This window comes from Lacerta agilis, chromosome 2 (assembly GCF_009819535.1).
Source record: "Lacerta agilis isolate rLacAgi1 chromosome 2, rLacAgi1.pri, whole genome shotgun sequence".
NCBI classification, from domain to species: domain Eukaryota; kingdom Metazoa; phylum Chordata; class Lepidosauria; order Squamata; family Lacertidae; genus Lacerta; species Lacerta agilis.
Window position 1 is genome coordinate 2302547 of NC_046313.1, and position 21953 is coordinate 2324499.

Genomic DNA, 21953 nt, shown 5'->3' on the forward strand with positions numbered 1-21953 from the left:
GCGAACTGGGAACCTTTTAACTGGAGACTGCCAGGGACTATTTGCATGCAAAGTATGCACGCCTAACACTGAGATGATGATGATGATGATGATGATGATGATGATTTGTACCCCGCCCATCTGGCTGGATTTCCCCAGCCACTCTGGGCGGCTTCCAACAAAAATCAAATATATTAAAATATCACACATTAAAAGCTTCCTTAAACAGGGCTGCCTTCAGATGTCCTCTAAATGTCTGGTAGTTGTCTATCTCTTTGACATCTGAAGGGAGGGAGTTCCACAGGGCGGGGGCCACTACCGAGAAGGCCCTCTGCCTGGTTCCCTGTAGCTTTGCTTCTCGCAGTGAGGGAACCGCCAGAAGGCCCTCGGAGCTGGATCTCAGTGTCCGGGCTGAACGGTGGGGGTGGAGACGCTCCTTCAGGTATACAGGACCGAGTACCTAATTTGCAGCATTTCAATCATTCGCTGTCCATTCTCTCCTTTCTCACATCTGTTTGGTACTAAACAATCTCACTGGAATTGGGAGTTCCTAGAGACCACCACACATAATCCCACCAACCACATGTCTTCCTCCTTCCTTGCAGCTCCCATACCTGGATGATGTTGCTGAGCACCTGGGCATCGAAGTGTGACAAGTACTGGACATGGTAGCGCTGGAGGATATTTTGGTGCCGTCGGACGAGGCGACGGAGCTTTTCCATCAGAAACAGCAGCTCAGCCAGGTAGCTATTGGTGTGAGGCAGGACAGGATGTTTGTTTGCTTATTTAAAACATTTGCAACCCCACCTTTACTTATAAAAAGGCAGCTGACGAATTTAAAATATTGTTTAAAAAAATGAACACAAAAAATAGTGGGGTGAGGAAGAATACACAGAATCATTTCAGCAGATTAATAAAGCAATACAACAAATAAAGCAGCTAACTACAACCCAAATGCCTTCTTTATGACTTTCAGAATGCCATTGAAGGGGGGATAGATGAGACTTTGGATGAAATACAGGGAGAGGATAGCTCGGTTGGTTAAGAGTGTGGTGCTGGTAACGCCTGTGTTGCAGGTTCGATCCCCGTATGGGCAGCTGCATAATCCTGCATTGCAGGGGGTTAGACTCAATGACCCCCAGGGTCCCTTCCAACTCAACAATTTTGTGATTCTATGAACTAGGTGTCCTAGTATGCTGTGTGTGAGAGGTTCCCTTGGCTGTTAACACCTACAAAGACACACCTCTGACCTGCCAGCCTGGATACCATACTCCCCAAGTTCATGCCAGAGGAATTTTACCTAATTCCAACAAGCATTAGCTTCTTCCCTTCCCTCCACTCTCACATGGCACTGCCCCAAAATGTGAGACCAGGGAGAACTGTTGTAATCCCCCCCCCTTCTAACCAGCTATTAAGGGAACTCCTTTTCACGGGTTCACTCTGCACTACATGGTCAAGAACTGGGGGGGGGGGGCAAGATCCATCTGTGCTCAACATGCTGGGATCCATCTCCTCCACCCCATCTTCAAGCCACCCCCATTCTTGAAACCCACCCCACCAGTACATGTCATAAAAGGATTTGTGGGAAAGAAAAAACATCGCACAAAGAGACATTTCAGGGGCAGGAAAATTGGACAGATGCAGACATAGAACTTTTTAATATCGGAATGTAATTACGATTTGTGTATTGGTTTTTATTTTTCAGGGTCACGTGTATATATGATGGTTATTCATAAATAGTTCAAGCAAAACAACAACACCCAAATCAGTACCTGTCAGTGAATTCCTCTGGGTTCTTGCTCTTGCTAACATGTTCGCTGTGTCGGCAAAGCCAGGTGACCTCATCACGGCAGAATGACAAGGCCATGAAGACATAAACAGCCTGTTGTGGGGGGGCAAAGAGGGGAGAAGGGACTTTATGAGAAAAATAATCCCTCCCTTCAAATCAGTAAGGCCAGCTCAAGAAAGGGACGTTCAATATGGCCCAACACTGCACATTAACTTTTTTTAAAGCTATTCTATTCTACTTAGCCGATGTCCTTGAATTGTGTCTTGCATAATGAGAAGCCTAAAATGGGGGGGGCAGGGGGGAGATCCATCATGCAAATTAAGGACATTTGTTGATTGCAGCTTGTTCTGGCTTATGTTTTCCTTTTGCCACTATAGTGATGAAGGAGAAAGGGAACATGGAATAGGAGAGACCTGAGAGGACCATCAATATGCAAAGATGAGGAAAAGCAGAAGGGTAAAAACTGGAAACATAAATACTTATGCATGAAATAGATATAGAATCCTAGAGTTGGAAGAGACCCCAAGGGCCATCCAGTCCAACCCCCTGCCAAGCAGGAAACACCATCAAAGCATTCCTGACAGATGGCTGTCAAGCCTCTGCTTAAAGAGCTCCAAAGGAGGAGACTATAGATCTATAAATACATAAATGTTCCTATACAGAATTTCTTTCCTCACACATGCAACACACACACCTTCCTGGAAGCTATCAGTGCCATTTTCCCTCAAGCTCTGCCTAACTGGAAGAAAACCTGCTGGGAGGAAGAGAAGCAGTGGGGAGGGAAGGATTCCGCTCCCTTCCCCTAATGCCGCCTTTGGCATTTAAATCACACTTTTCATTTTACTCATGATTGGAGCAGCCGGTGGTTAAAAGATACAACCCGCTGCCACTGCATATAGTTTGGCTTGTAGTGACTGCTGCAGATACCCTTGGGACGGCTCAGATACATTATAAAGATAAAGCAACCAGGAAAGCTGGAAATATGATGGTATGTTTTTTAGTAAAAGCTTTGATTCTCAAGAGGCAGAAACTACATGAATTTCAGGATAAAAATAGGCACTGCTTCTTAGACAACCCTTCCTGCCTTTCTACTGTGGCTTTGTATGATGTAAAAAAAATAAGCCAATATAGGTAAGGTCCACATTTGTATCAAGTCAGACTCGAATACAAGATCAACACAGCATTTGGCAGCAACATGGGGTAAAGGCTCCTCGGTGGTGGCGCCCCAGCTTTGGGACAGTTTCCCTGCTATGACAGGGGTCAAGAGTTGTCAGTGTCAGCTGAAGACTTGGCTGTTCACCCAGGCTTTGCTGGAGTTTAACGTCAGGTGCATGGTTGTGATTATTCAGGTTGAAATTCACCTTTCTTCTGGTTCTGCACTGTTTTTATGCTGTGGTTTTATGTTAACATTTCATTATTTTAATTTGAAAATTGATCTATAATTGCTTGTTTTCAATTAATAGGTAATAAATATGTATACGCACCCTTACATTTGGCTTCCTCTTCCCAGGCACACTTGCATAGGCAAATGCATACAGGCGTGCACACACACACGTTTGCCCACTTGCCCGGCTCAAACACATCATGCATACAATACTGTCTTCTCTTCTCCCACATTCCCAGCTCTTGTCTACTTGCCTTTGGCCCCAAAAGCCCGGGCTCATTGGCCAGAATGGTCTCCATCTCCCGTACAGCATTCCTCAGGAAATGGCGCCGACCTCGATGCAGCTGCCCACTGTCAAGACACCACTGGAAGGTTCACACATGAAGGTGACAGCTGCCCCATGCCCCATCTGACACACCACAAGCAGCAGTAAATGACAATGCCCAGCTACTCAGCCAAGGTACATAGTACCCAAGGCAGATCAATTTATTTTGGAAGTAGAGGCAGAAAATTGCAATAAAAGCACCATCCCCTACTAAATGACAAACAACTGGATGCCCTTGCATGATGCCTAGAATTGTCCACCAAATGCTCAGGCTGGGCAGACTCCTAGATGTGCCGTGCAACAGATGAGGGAGCAGGTGGATGGCAGGACCTCAGAGGGAACATCCAGGAGGAGCTGCAGAAAAGTGGGGCTCCAAAGGAGATTTACGGTGCAATCCTATACATGTCTATTCAGGAATTACTCCTACTAACTTCAATAGGGCTTCAAACTGGGAGTAAGTGCATATGGCAGTGGTGGCTAGCCCCAGTTTTGGAAGTCTGATCCAGTCCTCCAAGCAGATTTTACAAGCCCTCCAAGAATCGATTGATTTTGGTAGTGGTGGCAGAAACATATATAACAAAGCAAGACACAGTGAGGGGGTGGGCAGAGTTCAGTTTTTCCAGTGAGGAGTCAAACTGTCCCCTTCCTGGCCACCAGACCCATCATTGGATGAGGTGAGCAGAGAGGGAGCTTGTGTCTTTAACAGTTTCTTTGCACAGATAGCTGATGAAGGCAAGTAAGTTCTGTGTGTGCCTGAGAGTGTGGGATGGATTGGATACACCAACTTTTAGCCACCCCTGCCCCTGGCCTGCTCCCCCACCCAGAAGGCTGGCCATGGCTGAAAGCAGCGAGATGCCCAAAAAGGTTAGTCACCCCTGATGTACAGGACCACAGTCTTAACGGAGGACATCTAGTGTATAAGGCAAAAGGTGGCAAGTTCAGTAACAAAGGGCAGCTGCTGGGATACACTGAAGAAATAGGGATGATGGGGGCATCAGTCCAATGGGGCTGGGAAGCAAATTTCAGACCTGAGGGGAAAGGTAAAGCTAGCGAGGCAAAGTATTAAGCAGAAGAGATCTGGTTACCTACTAGGCAAAACCCTGGAGCAGACAAAGTGCAGAGCTAGGCAGTAACATGGCAGACAAAGCAATGAGCAAGAAAGCAAAGGGTCATTCCTACCTGTTTGCTACAGCGTGCTCTTTACATTCTTTGATATCAGCTATGCGTTTTCCATAGCTGTGCAGAGAGAGAGAGAGAGAGAGACTGAGATCACAACCAAACCCCTCCAAAACATTATGTTGTGTTCTGTTGCTTCATCCATCCAAGCAAAGCCAACCCTTGTGCAAGGACAAGTTTTCTAAAAATTGAATGATTTTTAAAATCCAGTGGCACACTGGCAAACCCTTCACTTTAAAATGGCTACACCAAAGCTTCCTTGTCTCTTGTGATGTTTTCCAGGACGAGCTACAGCTCAGGAGCAGAGAACATACTGTACATGCAGAAGGTCACAAGTTCAATCCAGGGCATTTGCAGATAAAGATGTCAGGAAGAAAGTATGGGAAAGACCTGCATTTGACTCTCTGGACAGCAACTGCCAGTCACAATCAGCAGTACTGGCCGTGAAGGACCGAAGGCGTGACTCAATGGATGTATACATGTATACAGAGGGTGAACAAATACAAAACAGGAGGGCGCTCCCACTCATAAGTACATTTATAACTTGCCTTTCATCCAAGGAGCTCAAGGTGGTATGCACAGCCCTTCATCAACCCTCACCCCCATTTTATCCTCACAACAACCCTGTGAGGTAGGTTAGTCTAAGAGTTGGCAATTGACCCAAGCGTCACCCGAGTGAGCTTCATAGTCAAGTGGGAATTTGGATCCGGGTCTTCCCAGTCATAGTCTTAACAACTGTACCACTCCTGTACTTCTAACATTAGTGTAAAAGAGGGGATTCAAACCTGCCAAAATCTGCCTGCGGGTCTAACTCGCCTCTACATGTCTCTTACCCTTTGATGCTGCTGAAGGCCTCCTCCGCCACTTTGTGAATAGAAAGCACTTCATCCCGTATTAGAGCAATGTAGAGAGAGCCACGGAGAGCTGCCCGCCACAGATCCAGACAGCTTTGGGTAGAGCCCAGGCAGCTGTGGCACAGCAAGAACCCAACTGCAGGAGTAGAAGATGGTCAAAGGCAAGGATAAGGAAGCAACGGACACTGACCCTCCCTGCTCAGTACAGCATCTAGCCCCTCCCTGCCACCCACTTCCAGGAGCAAAATGAATTGTGCAAATCAAGCAAATGCATTACAAACCATAGTGTTTCTTGCCCTAGAATTTACCTGGGTGCTAAGTTTGTGAGGCAAGGGGTGGGGAACCCAGAGAGCAAGCATATGTCTGCCTACGCCCACTGGGCCAATGAAGATGATCTTGCACAATTTCTGCATCTTTTGGCTATGAGAAAGGGGTCAGCTCTGGATCTTTCCCAGCCTACCAGATCAGCAAAGAACAAGGTGGTGACTTACTCACAATCCATCGCTCAAGAACCTCCAGAGAAAGGTATTCACAGGCCATCTGGGAAGAGGAAAGAAATGTAAGTTTTCTGCCTACAGAAATCTGGTATCATCATCTTCCTTCCTAAACACTCAGTGCCTCTAGTAAGGTTTTTTAATGTGTGCAGCATAATTTTCCTAGGAGGTCGGGAGTAACAAGGCCTCATTGGGTGCACATGGGAAAGATTTGGTAGAACAGCCAGCATTACAGTCTGCTGCAGCAGTTCACTCTCTTGCTGCAGCCTCTGGGACTCTCCCCAAGCCATATCTCTTCCCAAGGCCAAACCCCTTCTCTCTAGATCACCCCCTTCACTGGCCCTGCTTCAGGCCTTTTTCAATTGCCCGGAACCAATTGCTTGCCCACATACAAACTTAACTTGTCTATAGGTGGAAAGTAGCCCACTGTACAAACTTAAGATTCACATCCACTAACCTGCTCTCTTTTCTGTCTCTGTGGCCTCTGTGGCCTTTGGTGGCATCATGATTGAGGGGGCCGTGGCCGTGATTGAGAGGGCCAGGGTCATGCAACATCAGCACACCCTACAACATGCACACATGACACCAGTGCCCTACTGCAGCCTGCACAAGTGATGATGTGTCGTGGGGACACCCCACAGCTTATTCCTGTGACATGAGCACACCCCACAGTGTGCATGCATGGCTGCTGCAGAACTTTGAGGGACCCAGCCCCTTCATTGAAAATCACTTGTGTGGTGCAGTGGTTAAGAGCGGTAGACTCATAATCTGGTGAACCGGGTTCACGTCTCCGCTCCTCCTCATGCAGCTGCTGGGTGACCTTGGGCTAGTCACACTTCTCTGAAGTCTCTCAGCCCCACTCACCTCACAAGAGTGTTTGTTGTGGGGGAGGAAGGGAAAGGAGAATGTTAGCCGCTTTGAGACTCCTTTGGGTAGTGATAAAGCAAGATATCAAATCCAAACTCCTCTCCTCCTCCTCCTCCTCCTCCTCCTCCTTCTTCTTGCGCCTGGGTGGCATGTGCTCTCCCCCACCCTGTAGGTTGCCCACAAAGCACTGCCATCAAGCTAGTTCCACATCCCTGCTCTAGCTCAACTGCCAATAGTATCAGAACTTGTCAGCATTCTAGCCTCAATGACATCACAATCAAGACCTGTCAGCTTGCACTGCATGCTGGGAAACAGTGAATTATCTCACTGAAGTCTGTTGAAACTCAAGAAACATCTACAAGAGGGCAGAGCCTGCATATATGAGCTCTGTAAAAGGTAGCACTGCTGATCCAAAATGCAGGCCTCTGATTTTAAGATGCTCCAGAAAGCCTGAGTTTGGGCGAAAGTGTCACTGTCTCTATACACGGACACGCTCACCGTGTCTGAACTGGCAGGAGCTAGCATGTTCGCGGGGTTGTTGATCAGACTGAAGAGTTGGTCACTTCGCCACTGATCAGCTGAGTGGTTTCTACGGGCGAAGAGGAAGTGCAGCGAAAGAAGTGCATTGCTCACAGCCTGGAAAGAGAACTCTGTTAGCAGCAGGAAATGACAAAATGCAGAGAGAGAGAGAAAGAGAGAGAGAGAGAGAGAGAGAAAGCAGAACTACTTGTTACCCTTGGCACACATACATTTGACATGGAGAAGCATCAAGCAGGTGAGAGGAACACTTAAATCTTCCCATACTTGCTTTTTCTCACTTGCAAATGCTCCCCTGGAGGAATTTCCCCCACAGCTCAGCTTCAGCCAGATTAACAGGTATTTACAAGGGAAAGTTAAGTATCCCCTGGTCACCCACTACTTCTCCCCTACAAGTGCCCCACACTTACCGGTATGTGTTATCCTCAACTTCTACTCTACCCACAGATGGCAGACAACTATCATCCAAATATTAACTGCAATATTTAACTGGATTGACCAAATCTGCAACATAGACACATTCACCTACCGTAACTCCTGCTTGCTTTTGGATCATCGAGTGTTGGTTCAAAAGCTGGATAAATTTGTCATCCTTCCTCCCCTGTCCCTTCTCTACCTGCCCCCCCCCCCCAGCATGCAGATGACTTGATTATTAGCTTTTCTGGTTTTGCAGTTTACCTACTTCCCTCTTTTTTACTTCCTGTTCCAGTCACGGCTGCCACCAAAACTTCCCACACATTTCTCGAAATAAAATCGAAAATTCTTTCTAGTAGCACCTTAGAGACCAACTGAGTTTGTTCCTGGTATGAGCTTTCGTGTGCATGCACACTTCTTCAGATACCAAAGAAGTGTGCATCTGAAGAAGTGTATCTGAAGAAGTGTGCATGCACACGAAAGCTCATACCAGGAACAAACTCAGTTGGTCTCTAAGGTGCTACTAGAAAGAATTTTCGATTTTGTTTTGACTATGGCAGACCAACACGGCTACCCACCTGTAACATTTCTCGAAATGTTATTTGTATACACTTGTGAAGCAGCAAAAGAAAAGTGAAGCAGCTCACAATAAGAATTGTAATTGTAAGAACAATTGTAAGCCAACACCATGAGAAATTGGAGCAAAGAATGTTCATTCTCTCCAACCAACTACAGAACCACATTCACTTCCAGGGAACCACAATTCAGAGGTACAGCACATGCTCTGCACACATCATTTCCCAGGTTCTGAGATGGTGGTCTCTCAATCCTTGGGGGTTTTTAAGCAGAGGTTGGATGGCCATTTGTAATGGGTGCTTTAGTTGAGATCCTACTCTTGGGATCCCTTCCAACTCTACCATTCTATGACTCTACAAGGTGTGACCGGAAAGTTTGGTGAATGGTCACAGAAAACGGACCGCAAGAAATATTCGAACATACATACCTTACAGGCCTTCAAAGTAAGGAAACTTCTGAAAAAGTCCTCTTTTTGTACTGCTTTCAGTTCCCTCGTCACAGCAGCTTGGACGTATGAAATGTCGGAAAATCTGCGCCCTTTCAGAGCAGATTTCAGTTTTGGAAAAAGAAAGAAATCTGATGGGGCCAGATTGGGAGAGTATGGAAGGTGGGACAAATCAGTAACCATTTTACACGGAATATGCAATTCTTCCACCATCATTCGGATGGACAAACGCCGATCCTGCATCAATAACTCACAAACTCTGTCAACATTTGCCGCCGTTCTGGTCATCAACCATCTGCCAGACCGAGGGTCATCTTCAATGGTTGCCGCCCTTCATGGAAATGCTTAAACCACTCATACACTGTCTTTCGAGTTACAGCTTCATCTCTGTACACAATTGTGAGCATTTCATGGGTTTCCGATGCCAATTGTATGTTCGAATATTTCTCTCTGTCCGATTTCTGTGACCACTCACCGAACTTTCCAGTCACACCTTGTATGTTCAGTTCCTCACATCTCTAACAAAAGGGATCTCACAGGACCAAGCACTGGGAAAGATCTCCAAGATGTTGGAGAGCCACTGCCAGTCAGACTCTACAATTTGACATGACTAGATGAGCCAATAGTCTGATTCAGCATAAAGCAGCTTAATGATACTGCATAGTACCCTACCTGCCCACAGACTGTCTCATCAGAGTGATGCATGCTCTAGTTATCTCTCGCTTGGATTACTGCAATGCGCTCTATGTGGGGCTACCTTTGAAGATGACCTGGAAACTACAACTAATCCAGAATGCGGCAGCTAGACTGGTGACTGGGAGCGGTCGCCTAGACCATATAACACTGGTCTTGAAAGACCTACATTGGCTCCCAGTACGTTTCCGGGCACAATTCAAAGTGTTGGTGCTGACCTTTAAAGCCGTAAACGGCCTCGGTCCAGTATACCTGAAGGAGCTTCTCCATGCCCATTGTTCTGCCCAGACACTGAGGTCCAGTGCCGAGGGCCTTCTGGCGGTTCCCTCGCTGCAAGAAGCAAAGCTACAGGGAACCAGGCAGAGGGCCTTCTCGGTAGTGGCACCCGCCCTGTGGAACGCCCTCCCACCAGATGTCAAAGAGAAAAACAACTACCAGACTTTTAGAAGACACCTGAAGGCAGTCCTGTTTAGGGAAGCTTTTAATGTTTAATAGACTATTGTATTTTAATATTCTGTTGGAAGCCACCCAGAGTGGCTGGGGAAACCCAGTCAGATGGGCGGGGTATAAATAAATTATTATTATTATTATTATTATTATTATTATTATTATTATAACCAACACTCCCATCCTTGAGCACACAGCAACACATGCAGGAAGAATGCATGTTACAAAATCATAATGTGAATCTGGATATGCTCAGAAGTTAATGGAGTCTAAAGCTGAGACCCCAACGCCATGCCTGTGGGCACCACAGTGTCCTCATACACTTTCCTTTGGTGCCTCCCAAGCCTCCCACTTAATTCTTTATTTTAATCTCACCTTGGTATGGGGCCCAAACTCTTCCATCAGCTTGCGCAAGGGATTCTCGTACTCCAGTATCATCTGACCCAACCGAGGGAAACTGGCATCACTATAGCCAGATAAGGAATGAGTCAGAGGTGTTTGCCAGCAACAGAAGCCCTCCTCCATCACTGACAGTGCCCACCCATTTCACTGCAAGAACATGACAAGAGTGCTCCAATGACGGAAGCCCTGGGCTCCAGAGAACCTTACTGGGCCAATCCAGGCAACAACACAAAATACAGGAAAATGCAACATCTGGTCTCCAAAAGTGTGGGAGGGTGGCCTTGCAGGAGAAGGGATTCTCGTGCTGTGGTGATGACAGGATGATGGGGTGGGGTTGGCCTATTTAACTGCATTTTTATTTCTTTCCTTCTTGAAGATGTGTGCTCCCATGTTGGTGATGGGGTGAGGGGAATAAAGAAAAGCAAGGGGATTACTGTGGAGGAGGTGGAAGCCTGGCTGGTGTTTCTCCTCCAGGATAAAAGATGACTTGAGTGCTGCTAGTGGAAAGGGGCATCATGGAGCGCCCTGTTTCTAGAAAATTTGCAGAAACAAATGAAAAACATTGTTTTGAACATTTCTGTATCTGTGACATTTGCACAAGGACATTCCACGCAGTCCTCTTGTTAACGAGGAAAGCAGAGGGAGGAACTGTGTTTTCCATATCAAAATACTGGTGTTTAATGCAATTACCTTTCAACAGATGGGCTAGCTTGAGGGGGGCATAGGAGTGGGGGGGGGGAGTGATTTGTTTATTTACATTCTTTATTAGCGGCTCTTCAGCTAAAACTCCCATAACACTTTACAAAGCAAAAACAATACTAATACAGAATAAAAGAAATAATTTGCATTTGAATCTCCCACAACAGCCAAACAACAACAACAGAACATCTGGAAAGGCCCATAGCTTTGAGGAGAAAATGGTAGGTTTCAGCTACAGGTGGCATATTTAGGTTAAATTTTAGGAATGGTCTTTTAATAGCAAAATAGCTGTTGGGGTGGGGGAAGTGTTACCTCCTCTTCAATACTTGTCAAGAAAAGGCCAGACATCCACATGTTAAGGATTGCTATAGGCATTAGGTATGTACTATTGGGCCAAGGGAGTGGAATACATGGACACTGACCCTGATCCATGGATCATCTCATGGGTACACTGGTACAGGCCAATCAGGGCTTTGCGGTCATCAATACGAGAAAGGAGTAAGATGGCAGATGCGTAGGTGACAATCAGGTCAAGGTAATTCTTGGTGAAGTCATAGTTTAGATGCTGCAGAAGGAAAGAAAAAAAATCAGTTTTATTTATCTGATAAAAGGGGAAATGTATTGACATCATCATCAACTCTGGGCAGATTCTGACTCCTGGCAGTAGCACTTTTCTTAGAATCTCAGCACAATCTGCTCATATAAGGAATGGTGGACCTGTGGCTCTCAAGATGTTATCGGGACTATAATTCCCATCATCCCTGGCTACTGGTGATACAGAGTTATAGTCTCAACAACACCTGGAAGTTCACAGGCTCCCCATCCCTTATCTAAGCAGATTGTGATGGGATTGTAAGACGTTCCTCATTCCCTGTCTTAGACAATGGCTCACTTTGTGTGAGTCTCCAAGTCATGTTGGAGGATTGTGAATGAGCCAATAGGCTGCATGAATCCCCCTTCTCTCTGACACACAGCTTCTCTTTTACTTTCCATTGTTTGCCACACTGTGCCAAGTGTCTACCACAATTAGCATTTGCCTTTCACTGCCAGAATCAGGAATGCATTTAAATTCTAGTTCCCAATTCTGTTTTGGAGGACAAACACTAAGCCATAATTTGCCAGTTCAGACATTGGAGCAAACTATGGTTAGCACTAAACAGGCACTAGGTGGGGTCTTGCTTCCGGCTGATGAAGTAAGTGCTGCTTTGAGGGTTGGTTGTGAAGAACAGGCAATTAAAAATTAAAAATACTTTTCTTTTAATGGCAGAAGGAAGAGGAGATCAATCCTTCCCAATGAGTGCAAGACTAGATGAAAGGGGAAGGTGGAGCTCTGCTAAGTCTAGAGGGGAAACTGCAAGATGAGTTCAGCAACATACCTAAGAGGTAATGTAATGAAAATCTCCTTACTTGGACATTTTTTTAAAAAAAAATGTACTAGAAAACATTTATTCATCTCCTTGCCCAGCTCTTCCAAACCTATGATTTAGAATAACTCTTGTATGGTTTAAAGATGGTATAGTAATGAATTGAAGTTAAAAAGTAAAGGAATGGAATAAAAAAAGAAAGGTAATCGAGGTCAGAGTCATACTTTTATGTGTTTCTTATATATTTATTAAATATTTATTAGAATTTAATGAAGAGATGGATCAGGGAAGTCAAGGAACAAAATTATTTAATAATTTAGCCCTACCGTTACGAACGGATGGCTAAAAAGTATGAATATATGGATTTAAATTAATCAGTGTTATAATGTGATATTTGTCAAAAATGAATATGGAAGATATGGATGTAAGTATATTGTATGTGTATAGTTTTTTTCTTTCCTTTTTTGTAGTTGTAGTTGTATTTGTACAGTTGGTTGGTATGTTTGTATGTATGTTGGTTTGTATGTACTTATTTTTGTATAATAAAATTTAAAAAACAAAAACAAACCTATGATTCGATGGAATAAAGACACAGTTCCTCAGGCATTCATGTGTTAGATGAATCATACTGACAGTTCAGTTAGCAAACTGTCAATAGCCAAAAAGTTTGAATTGTGGTCCATCTGTACCTATAGCAGCTTCCCTACGAAGTCAAACAGCAGCTTTCGGGAAGTGGGGTTTTCATCAGGAAAAGGCATGGGAAGAAAGGTTCCAGTACCCTCTCCACATACTGAGGACATTCACTTCCTGTCCAGCGCTAGAGCTGGGAATTTAAGGATCCATGCTTGGCTGCCCCTTGTGGTAAGTCACCCAGGAAACTTCCTTCTAGGCTCTGGTAAGGCCAAGCAGCCCACTGATTTATCCTGACCTGATAGGGATCTATCAAAGCTTTCAGGTCAGCTTGAGCTTTGCTTGGGCAGCAGGAGCAGTGGTGATTTCTGCTATAGCTGGTTCCTATCTGCTCAACTCCTTGCTGCCTTGCTGCCTCCTTATTCCCACCCAACTTTTTTTTCTTTTTTAAAATAATTTTTATTAATTTTGAATTACAAAAATCCAACATAAGCCTTATAATATCAATACCAAATTACAATTACAATTCAAATACAAATCAATCACATGGCCAATTATAAAATTTAGGTGGCTCCCCACATGCTGGACTTCAAGGTCTACTAGTTCCCTTTAATTCTGCTTACAAACTATTGCTCAATCCAATTACAATCCAGTCCTGATAAAATCCCTTATACCACAGCTACAATGTTTTAACTTCAATTCATATTAACACATTTAGTAATTTATAAGTTCGCTAGTGAAGTTCTCCTTTCTTCTTGTGTTAATCTTAATCAATTGTTCCTTTATGTCTTTGTCAAATATTATGTCCACCTTGGTTATTCCCGATCTCTGTCATGCCTTGTGGCGCTGTTGACTTGGTGTCACTCTAGATAGATCTCTCCTCTTTTGTTCTCCATCCCCTCTGATTGCAGCTGCAAAATTCCATTGCCATTACTTCCAGTCCCAGGAAGTAATGGCAATGCCAAATCCCTGGCAAGCCTCCAAGTTCTCTCTTCTCTGTCCAACTGAAGAAATCAGCTATAATTTCTCGTAGAAGAGTGATCTGGCACCCTGCCAAAGCCTTGGCAAGTCCTCAAAGTCCAATCCGTCCTCCCCTCAGCCAGGGGGAAAATAAAAATTAACTTCATAGAGATTCCAAGTCTTTTAAAAATTATTCCATACTACAGTATTATGTTTTCCTCACATAGTTCCGCTTGTCATTGTAATCAATATCTATACTCCTGTCTCCCTTCATCTTCACCTGCTATATGATTATTATTATTATTTTGCATTCCCAGGGGGTTTGCCAAGTCATTTATGTAACAAAGGATTTATAATGAAGCCGTTGGCTCCCCCGCCCGCCCCAGATACTGTTTTTTAGATTGAATGAAGTCTTCTTTCCGATTCAAATCTTTACGACCTTGTAGCTGTTTCAGTTTGGCAGTTTTTGATCTTGTTCCATCATTTCCAGCAGGCGTCTGTACATGAATCCTAAATAATCTTTAATGAACAGAAGAACCTCTGCTCTTAATGGCGTCGTTAGAGGGTTACCAAGAGGCGAAGTGCTTTTGCACTCAGTACCTCCCTGCCTCCCGTGTTCTATGCCAGAGCGGGAGCCAGGTACTGAGACGATCTGCGAGTGTAGCCTATTCCCATCCCCGGGGGGAAATTTCCAAGGATTGTTGTTGTTCAGTCGTGTCCGACTCTTCATGACCCCATGGACCAGAGCACGCCAGGCACGCCTATCTTTCACTGCCTCCCGCAGTTTGGCCAAACTCATGCTAGTCGCTTCGAGAACACTGTCCAATCATCAATCATCCTTGATTAATCTTTGCCAACGATCTCCCGTTGTCGTGGGAGGTAACTCCATTAAGTCAGACAGGAACCGGAAGCCCCAACTGACTTTCTAAGCTGCCAATGGCCCAGCATCAAGATAAAAAAGGCATAATGTCCACAGTTGCATACCCTCTCTGCATTAAACTAAAAGTAATGCCCATCTGCCTTTAACTCTCAGAAGCCAACACAGCCATACTTTATTCAAAATATACTCACAATGTCGAAGTGGCACAGGCTGGCGTCCATAGTGTTCAGCAGCTCATAGACATGGTCCTGAAGAATAAATATTAGCATTAATGAAGCTATTATGGTAAAGAACTGGACTCCACACACTCCATTGCTGCATCTCATTCATTTTTATTATTGCATTTATAGCCCACCTTTCCTGCAAGGGGCTGTACTTGGTTCTTCCCCTCCCCACGTTACTACAGCAACTCAGTGAGGTGAATTAAACTCACAGAGAGAGAGGGTAGGAGGAGAGAGAGGGAGAGACTGACTGGCCCAAGGTCGCTGTTATAAAATTTTAGGGGACACACACATAGCAGACACACACACTTCACATAAAACCAATCCTTTACCCTTCAAAATGTAGGAAATATTCGAAGAAGAAGAAGAAGAAGAAGAAGAAGAAGAAGAAGAAGAAGAAGAAGAAGAAGAAGAAGAGTTTGGATTTGATATCCCGCTTTTCACTACCGGAAGGAGTCTCAAAGTGGCTCACATTCTCCTTTCCCTTCCTCCCCCACAACAAACACTCTGTGAGGTGAGTGAGGCTGAGAGACTTCAAAGAAGTGTGACTAGCCCAAGGTCACCCAGCAGCTGCATGTGGAGGAGCGGAGACGCGAACCCGGTTCACCAGATTACGAGTCTACCACTCTTAACCACTACACCACACTGGCTCTCAGTGTGAAAAGTACACATTTGAGAAAAGTACACATTCTTTTAGCACAAGGAACGATCCAAAAAGCCATCCTGGTTCTCCTAATGACTATAAATAATTTCATCTACAGAAGGAAATAACTTGGAGACACCTTTCCCAGTAGTTATTTCACTTACAATCCTGTCTTAAGGGCATATTTGATGTATGGATAGGGTAGGGTGGGCTTATGACCAGGATTCAAGAACTAAGGTATTTAGTTCTCTCAAAAGAAAGGCCAGACTGCCCAGGTAATCAGTAAAACATTATCAGGTATCTTGGCAGACAGGAGAGAACCCACACTCTCAAATTTCTGTGATGTAGGTATGTATGGTGCTTTTAGGGTCTTCTCTGGCTAAGAGGTTGGGAAATGTCTGAAGTCTTTAAAGGTTCCTGCACACTTTGTTCTTGGGCTCTCTCACCTCCTTGGAAGGAGGGGGTGGGACTCTGTTGCAATAGGGGGGGGGAAAGATCTGCCTTGTTTTCACTGGATCCTGTTTCCATCCATACTTCTCTGATATAGGGGACTCAGAGTCCTTTGGGGAGTTGGGCAGCAAAACCCAACCTCCAATTTTATACAACAGTCGCCCACACCAATTTAAAACAGTCTGGTTGCAAAGATCAACCCAGCATGAAACCGTTTACCTTTCCCCACTCCATGCCCCCACAAAGCTGTATGAATCATCTTGGATTTTGCTAGAGACTGCTGCTGATGACACTGACAGATGTTTGTGTTTCTGTCCTTGGACACTAAAGATCTACCTGATTATGAATTCAACTGTAAACTCTGTGTAGCATTAAAACAGACATGAATGCTTCATCTTTCTTTTTTTTTAAAATTGTCCCTTCCATTCTTGAGGCTGGCGTTCTTATTAAGCACAAATGTGTCAGGATTATTTATTTGGCTGCTATATTTGCTTTTTTAGCAAATGTCCTCTGTCCACAAATGTGACTGCTTTTTCATTTTAATTCTATTTTTGTACAGTAGAATTCGTTTTCTGGTTTTATTCTGAACAGGTTTTCCATTGCCAGGGTGTGTTGCTATGCCTCCACCCCACCCACCCCTTGATTGGTCTCACTGGGCAATCATGCATGCCTAGCCTACATTCCAGTGTTATGGTGAGGAAGGACTGGGGAATAAAATGTACTTGGAAGGAGAACTGGATAAAATATCTACTATATATTTTGGAAAGTTGTTTGTTCACCATACATTTAAGATATCGTAACAAATTTTTTCACGATGGTTCTTGGGATCAAGGAACAGATTTTCATTTATGTTTGTAGGCAACAGAATGCCGTTTCAAATCAAGATGGCAACTGAACCTTTCAAAACCACACTGATTTTAGCCACTGATTTAAAATCTGCATGATTTTTTGGTTTCTTAGAATTCCCAAGCAACAGCAAGTATGAGACTGCCAATATAAAAATAAATAAATAAAGTGCCCAAGTTAAAATCCACCCAGAGACAGTGTTGCATAGCAGTTAGTGGGCTGGGCTGAGACATGAGACCAGGATTCAGTTGTGAAGCTCACTGGGTGACCTTCACCAGCCACTGTCTCTCAGCCTAACCTACCCCACAGGGTAGGTTGCAAAGATAAAATGGGGAGGAGGAGAACAATGTACCCCACCTTGATCTCCTTGGAGGAAAGGTGGGATATAAATGTAATAAGATACAAATGTGATGATTATAATAAGAATGTAGAAACCACTCGCTCTGACAACAGCCATGTCCCAGATTCTGCAGTGCCAAAGTGGGAAATGCTCTGGTGCCCTTTTTGGCATTATGACTATTATATCACATTATTATAGCTTACCCATCAGCTGAAATGACCACTTTTGCACAGCCATTAAAGGTGTAGGAGTCTGGTTTTCGTTTTCATCTGGTCAGCCAAGTTATTATATGCAAGGAGAAGACTTCTGGCCTAGTAAAGACTCCACAAAGGCTTAGCACTCAACAGTTGCAGCCATCCCTGTCATTCACACAAAGGGGTCAAGAAAAACTACAGAACAACTGCTCTCCTCTTTCAAAAAGGTAGAAGGCTTTTCCAGTCAGACCAGGGAAAACCAATAGCAGCCCCCAAGGCAACATCTCAAACCCCTACTAACACTCACCCGGAATTCCATTACATCCACAAAGGTTTGATAATAGGAAGTGAGTGCCCGGAAAATATCTGCTTTCTCCTTGTGTACCGGTCCCAAATGTTGCTGTAAAGAAAAAGTAAACAAAGCATGGACAATTATGACTGATCACCAGCAACCTCATTCCTCTGGGAAACAGAGCAGGGCTTTTTTCAGCAGTGGCTCCCTTGCTAGGGAACGGACTCCCTAAAGCTATCTATCTGGCCCCTGATCTTGGGTTCCCCCCCACCACCATCATTTTAAAGAAATGAGCTTGTATTTCTTTTAATTTGAGAAGAATTTTTGCAAAAACAAATTACTGTATATTTTTAGAGTTTTATTAAGGCTCCATGTCCAGAAATACAGGTAACTCAAGTGACAAAAGCAATTGACCAAACAAACAAAAATGAAACACCAACAATTTAGGTAAAATACTTGATCTGAAAACTACTGGATTCATTTTAGTCACCCTCTGGCTACATTTAGGCTTACTCCTTCTGTTCATTTTTTTTTTAGTGTCACGTTACAGCTAATTATTATCTTTTGTATGTTTGACACCACAATCCTGAACACAATTACTAGGCAATAAGCTCCACTGAACACAGGAAGAATGAATTCAGAATAAGCTTGCATGGTTTTAGGCATTAGTAATAACATCACAACTTGCTTCCAGGCCACAGGGCAATAGCGCCAAGTCTTTCCAGACTGGAACAAATACACAATGGCTACCTAGCATCTCCACATCACTAGGAAGAGTGGCCCAAGTCCTTCCTCCCCTGCTTGACACTTACCATTTTCTCTGTTTTTTAAGAGACTGATGAACTCATCCAGCTTTACAAACTTTTCATTCCTGAAGAGCAATTAATATCATCAGGGCCTTCCCCAATATATACAGGGAGATATAGTGATAGCACACGTTTACAACGAAAAAGTCCTATATCCAGCTGAAAGGACCTCAGGAGGTATCAGGGCTAGAAAAGGAAAGGTCTCCTTGGAGAGCAATTGGAAAATAGCCCTTGACTAGATTCAGAATAGGGCATTTTCATACGTTCACATGGATTATGAAGGGCTGGAGCTCCATGGTCAAACACATAGTTTGCATGCAAAAGTTCCCAGTTTCAATTCTCTGCATTTCAAGATAGGGTTGTGAAAACCCACTGCCTGAAATCCTGGACAGCGGCTGCCAGTCCGCATGGACAATACTAGGCTAAATAAATGGGTTGGTGGTGTGGCTCAGTAAAAGGCAGCTTCCTATTACTCAGGGACAGAACATATTTCTACCTATGCTCTATCCTTCTAGTTAATATAATGTAATTGGAATTTGGGGCCATCAAGAAAATGCCTCCTGACTCAACCCCTAGAATACACCCAGGATGGCAACAGTTCTTCTCATGCAAAAGCCAGGAGAATAGCCATGGCCACTTTCTGTTCCCAGAGAGTACAATCCCTCCAGCTCCCCACTCCAGCTCTGACATGGGGTCTCACCGTGCCACTCCGTGTGTCCAAGTTGGGAAACTTCTTGTTGATGTATTTGATAGAGGATTCCATAGTCTTCTCGGTGAAGAAGCTTGGCTTGGTCCGGGAATCCATGCATGTCTGCAAAAGTCAACAAAGCTGCACTCAGAACTGAGCAACGTGCAATGCCAATTGTGCTGCTCTGTTTAATTTTTAGGGGAAGTGGGTAGCACTGTTTATCAGGAATACAGCATGCAGGGAGAAGAAAGTTTAACCCTTTACCCTACTGCAATTGCAACACACACAGAGAGAGTGCCTTTTGGTGCCAATAGGACCTGCCTCTAAGCGTAACAGCAGAGCAAGGGGGATGCTACAAAAGTTGGACACCACCCATGAACACTGCAGTCTTCCAGAACATCTAATTTCTGACTTCACTTAACTTCAGCAAGGCCCCATCTGCACAGCACAGTTAAAGCAACATCATGCCACTTGAAGCAGTCATGGCTACCTGCAAAGAATCCTGGAAAGCAGTTTGTTAAGAAGCTGGGAGTTGTTGGGAGACCCCTGTTCTCCTTATACAGTATAGTTATAATCCCCAGTGTTCCCTGGGAAGAGAAATTGTTAAACCACTTTAGGAAACATAGTTGTAGGAAGAGAATTCAATTTGATTCAATCTGACTGATTGATCATTCCTTTCATGATGTTGGTTTGGGATTCCTAGCTCTTTGCGTGTAAGAGGGGTCAGCATTCATGTCCAATCCTCCAGTTGACACATTTTTTTCCAATTACGGATTATTATCCTATGAGCATCTGCGTTAAAAGCTGTACCCATTTCCCTTTCCTCTAATAAGACCAAATATTTAATATGGCAAGATCATAATCAATAGCAACAGTCACTTTATTAATAAGTGGAGGTAAACAACAGGGACTCCTACAAATCAGCAGACCCATAACCACACATCAGATCCCCACAGAGATTCCAAATCATACAGAACATACAGCCCTCAGTCAATTCTCAACTCTCTCTGTAGTAGTAATAGTAATAGCAGCTCAGCTTAGTCACTGTCATACTGAATCTGCCAAGGTCAGGCATTTACTTCTCAGACCATACCACCCCAACGACCTTGTCAGTGAACCACCCATATAAAGGACCATTCACAGCCATTTAAGAAAATAATATTGTTTTGTCCAATCCGAGATTCTATAAGATTTATTGGTATTTCTAATTCAAGAGGCACTTTAAAGAAAAAACCATAGGCCCATCCACAGTAATCAGATAGCAAGCTCAAATCACTCACTAAGGTAAAATGCAAGTGATGTACATGTGGTGGACCCTGCAACAGTTTGCAGTAGAGATCATGATAAAAACTGGAAGGGGAAAGGAGGTGCCGCCAACAAGACAATTCAGCTGTAAGCTGTGATCGGATCTGCTGTTGCTCCAATAGAAAGAGGAAGCTTCAGAGAGTCCTCAGCCAACACCCACATGCAACAGGAAGAGGAACTTGTCTGCTAAAACGCCTGAAATAGCTCCAAGGTTTCAGCCAGTGGACGGTCTGTTTACGTCTTTTCAGGCCTTCTACTGAGACAAGATAAAGAGGAGCCAAACAAATGGCTCAATCCAAAAAGTTAGATTAGCACACCTGGGTTCAAAGCCCCATAAAGATCACTTGGCTTTGGGCCAGTTTCCTGACACACACCCAGGCCTAACATACATCTTAAGGTTTTTGTGATGATAAAATGTAAGCTTCCCTGAGCTCCACAGAAGGGAGGAGGGCAGACGCATGCAATTTATATCAGCTACCACATCTTCCACTGCCTGCTGAACCTTTCTACAGCATTAATGCAACAGTGATCAAGATCACAGATACGGAGCAGTTGCCACTCCAACCGTTGGTGATATGTATTTGATGGACAAGACTAAGATGGGCATACAGGAGATGGACAAAGGGGGATAGTCAGGCGCACCCAAGGTTGCAGTAGATATGTGAGCACTAAGGTGGCTAAGGACAGTGTTCTCAAAGCTACCATGAGTCTGACCAAACTGCAGGAGGCAGTGGAAGACAGGAGTCCCTGGCATGCTCTGGTCCATGGGGTCATGAAGAGTCGGACACGACTAAATGGCTCAGGAAAGGTTTGTGCTGGTCAAAAATGAGTCTTGAAGAGAGGAAGTAAGTGGCTGGACAAATAAAGAAAACTCTTTCTGGTGGGAGTTGAAGAAAGGGCTTGATTAGCACCGATGAAAGCAAGGAAGTGGGACTGGGAGCTAGAGAAAATTGGGACCGATTGCAGATCCAGAAAAGAAGTATTTTCTTTCAGAGCAGCAGTATGCAAGAATCTCTAGTTTCCTCCATTAACCCACTAGATCCACTGCCAGCTGCCTCTAAGAAGGCATCAGCAGTTGACTGGGGAGCCATGATCTCTTCCTTGGACCTTTCCCAGTTCATATTCGTTGGGGAGTGAGCATCATGCTTTCACAACTGGGATCAAATATGAGCTGTGTCTACTAGTCATTGAAGCCTTGCCGCTACTAGGACTTCCTCAACCCAATAAAAGTAACTAGCAGCCCTGATCTCTAG

General features: G+C 44.4%; 1 protein-coding gene across 2 annotated transcripts in view; it reads right to left on the reverse strand.

Moving 5' to 3' along the window:
* NCKAP1L (NCK associated protein 1 like) overlaps nucleotides 1-21953 on the reverse strand; it is a 62598-nt gene that overhangs the window by 40255 nt on the left and 390 nt on the right. For both annotated transcript variants that reach the window (XM_033136937.1, XM_033136945.1), the window contains exons 2-13: nucleotides 19408-19518; nucleotides 17917-18009; nucleotides 15107-15163; nucleotides 11504-11646; nucleotides 10356-10446; nucleotides 7367-7504; nucleotides 5999-6047; nucleotides 5487-5643; nucleotides 4657-4713; nucleotides 3407-3503; nucleotides 1752-1861; nucleotides 594-726 (exon numbers count right to left, since the gene is read on the reverse strand). In XM_033136937.1, coding sequence (XP_032992828.1) covers nucleotides 594-726; nucleotides 1752-1861; nucleotides 3407-3503; nucleotides 4657-4713; nucleotides 5487-5643; nucleotides 5999-6047; nucleotides 7367-7504; nucleotides 10356-10446; nucleotides 11504-11646; nucleotides 15107-15163; nucleotides 17917-18009; nucleotides 19408-19518 — 1236 coding nt within the window. The remainder of the gene's footprint in view (nucleotides 1-593; nucleotides 727-1751; nucleotides 1862-3406; nucleotides 3504-4656; nucleotides 4714-5486; nucleotides 5644-5998; nucleotides 6048-7366; nucleotides 7505-10355; nucleotides 10447-11503; nucleotides 11647-15106; nucleotides 15164-17916; nucleotides 18010-19407; nucleotides 19519-21953) is intronic.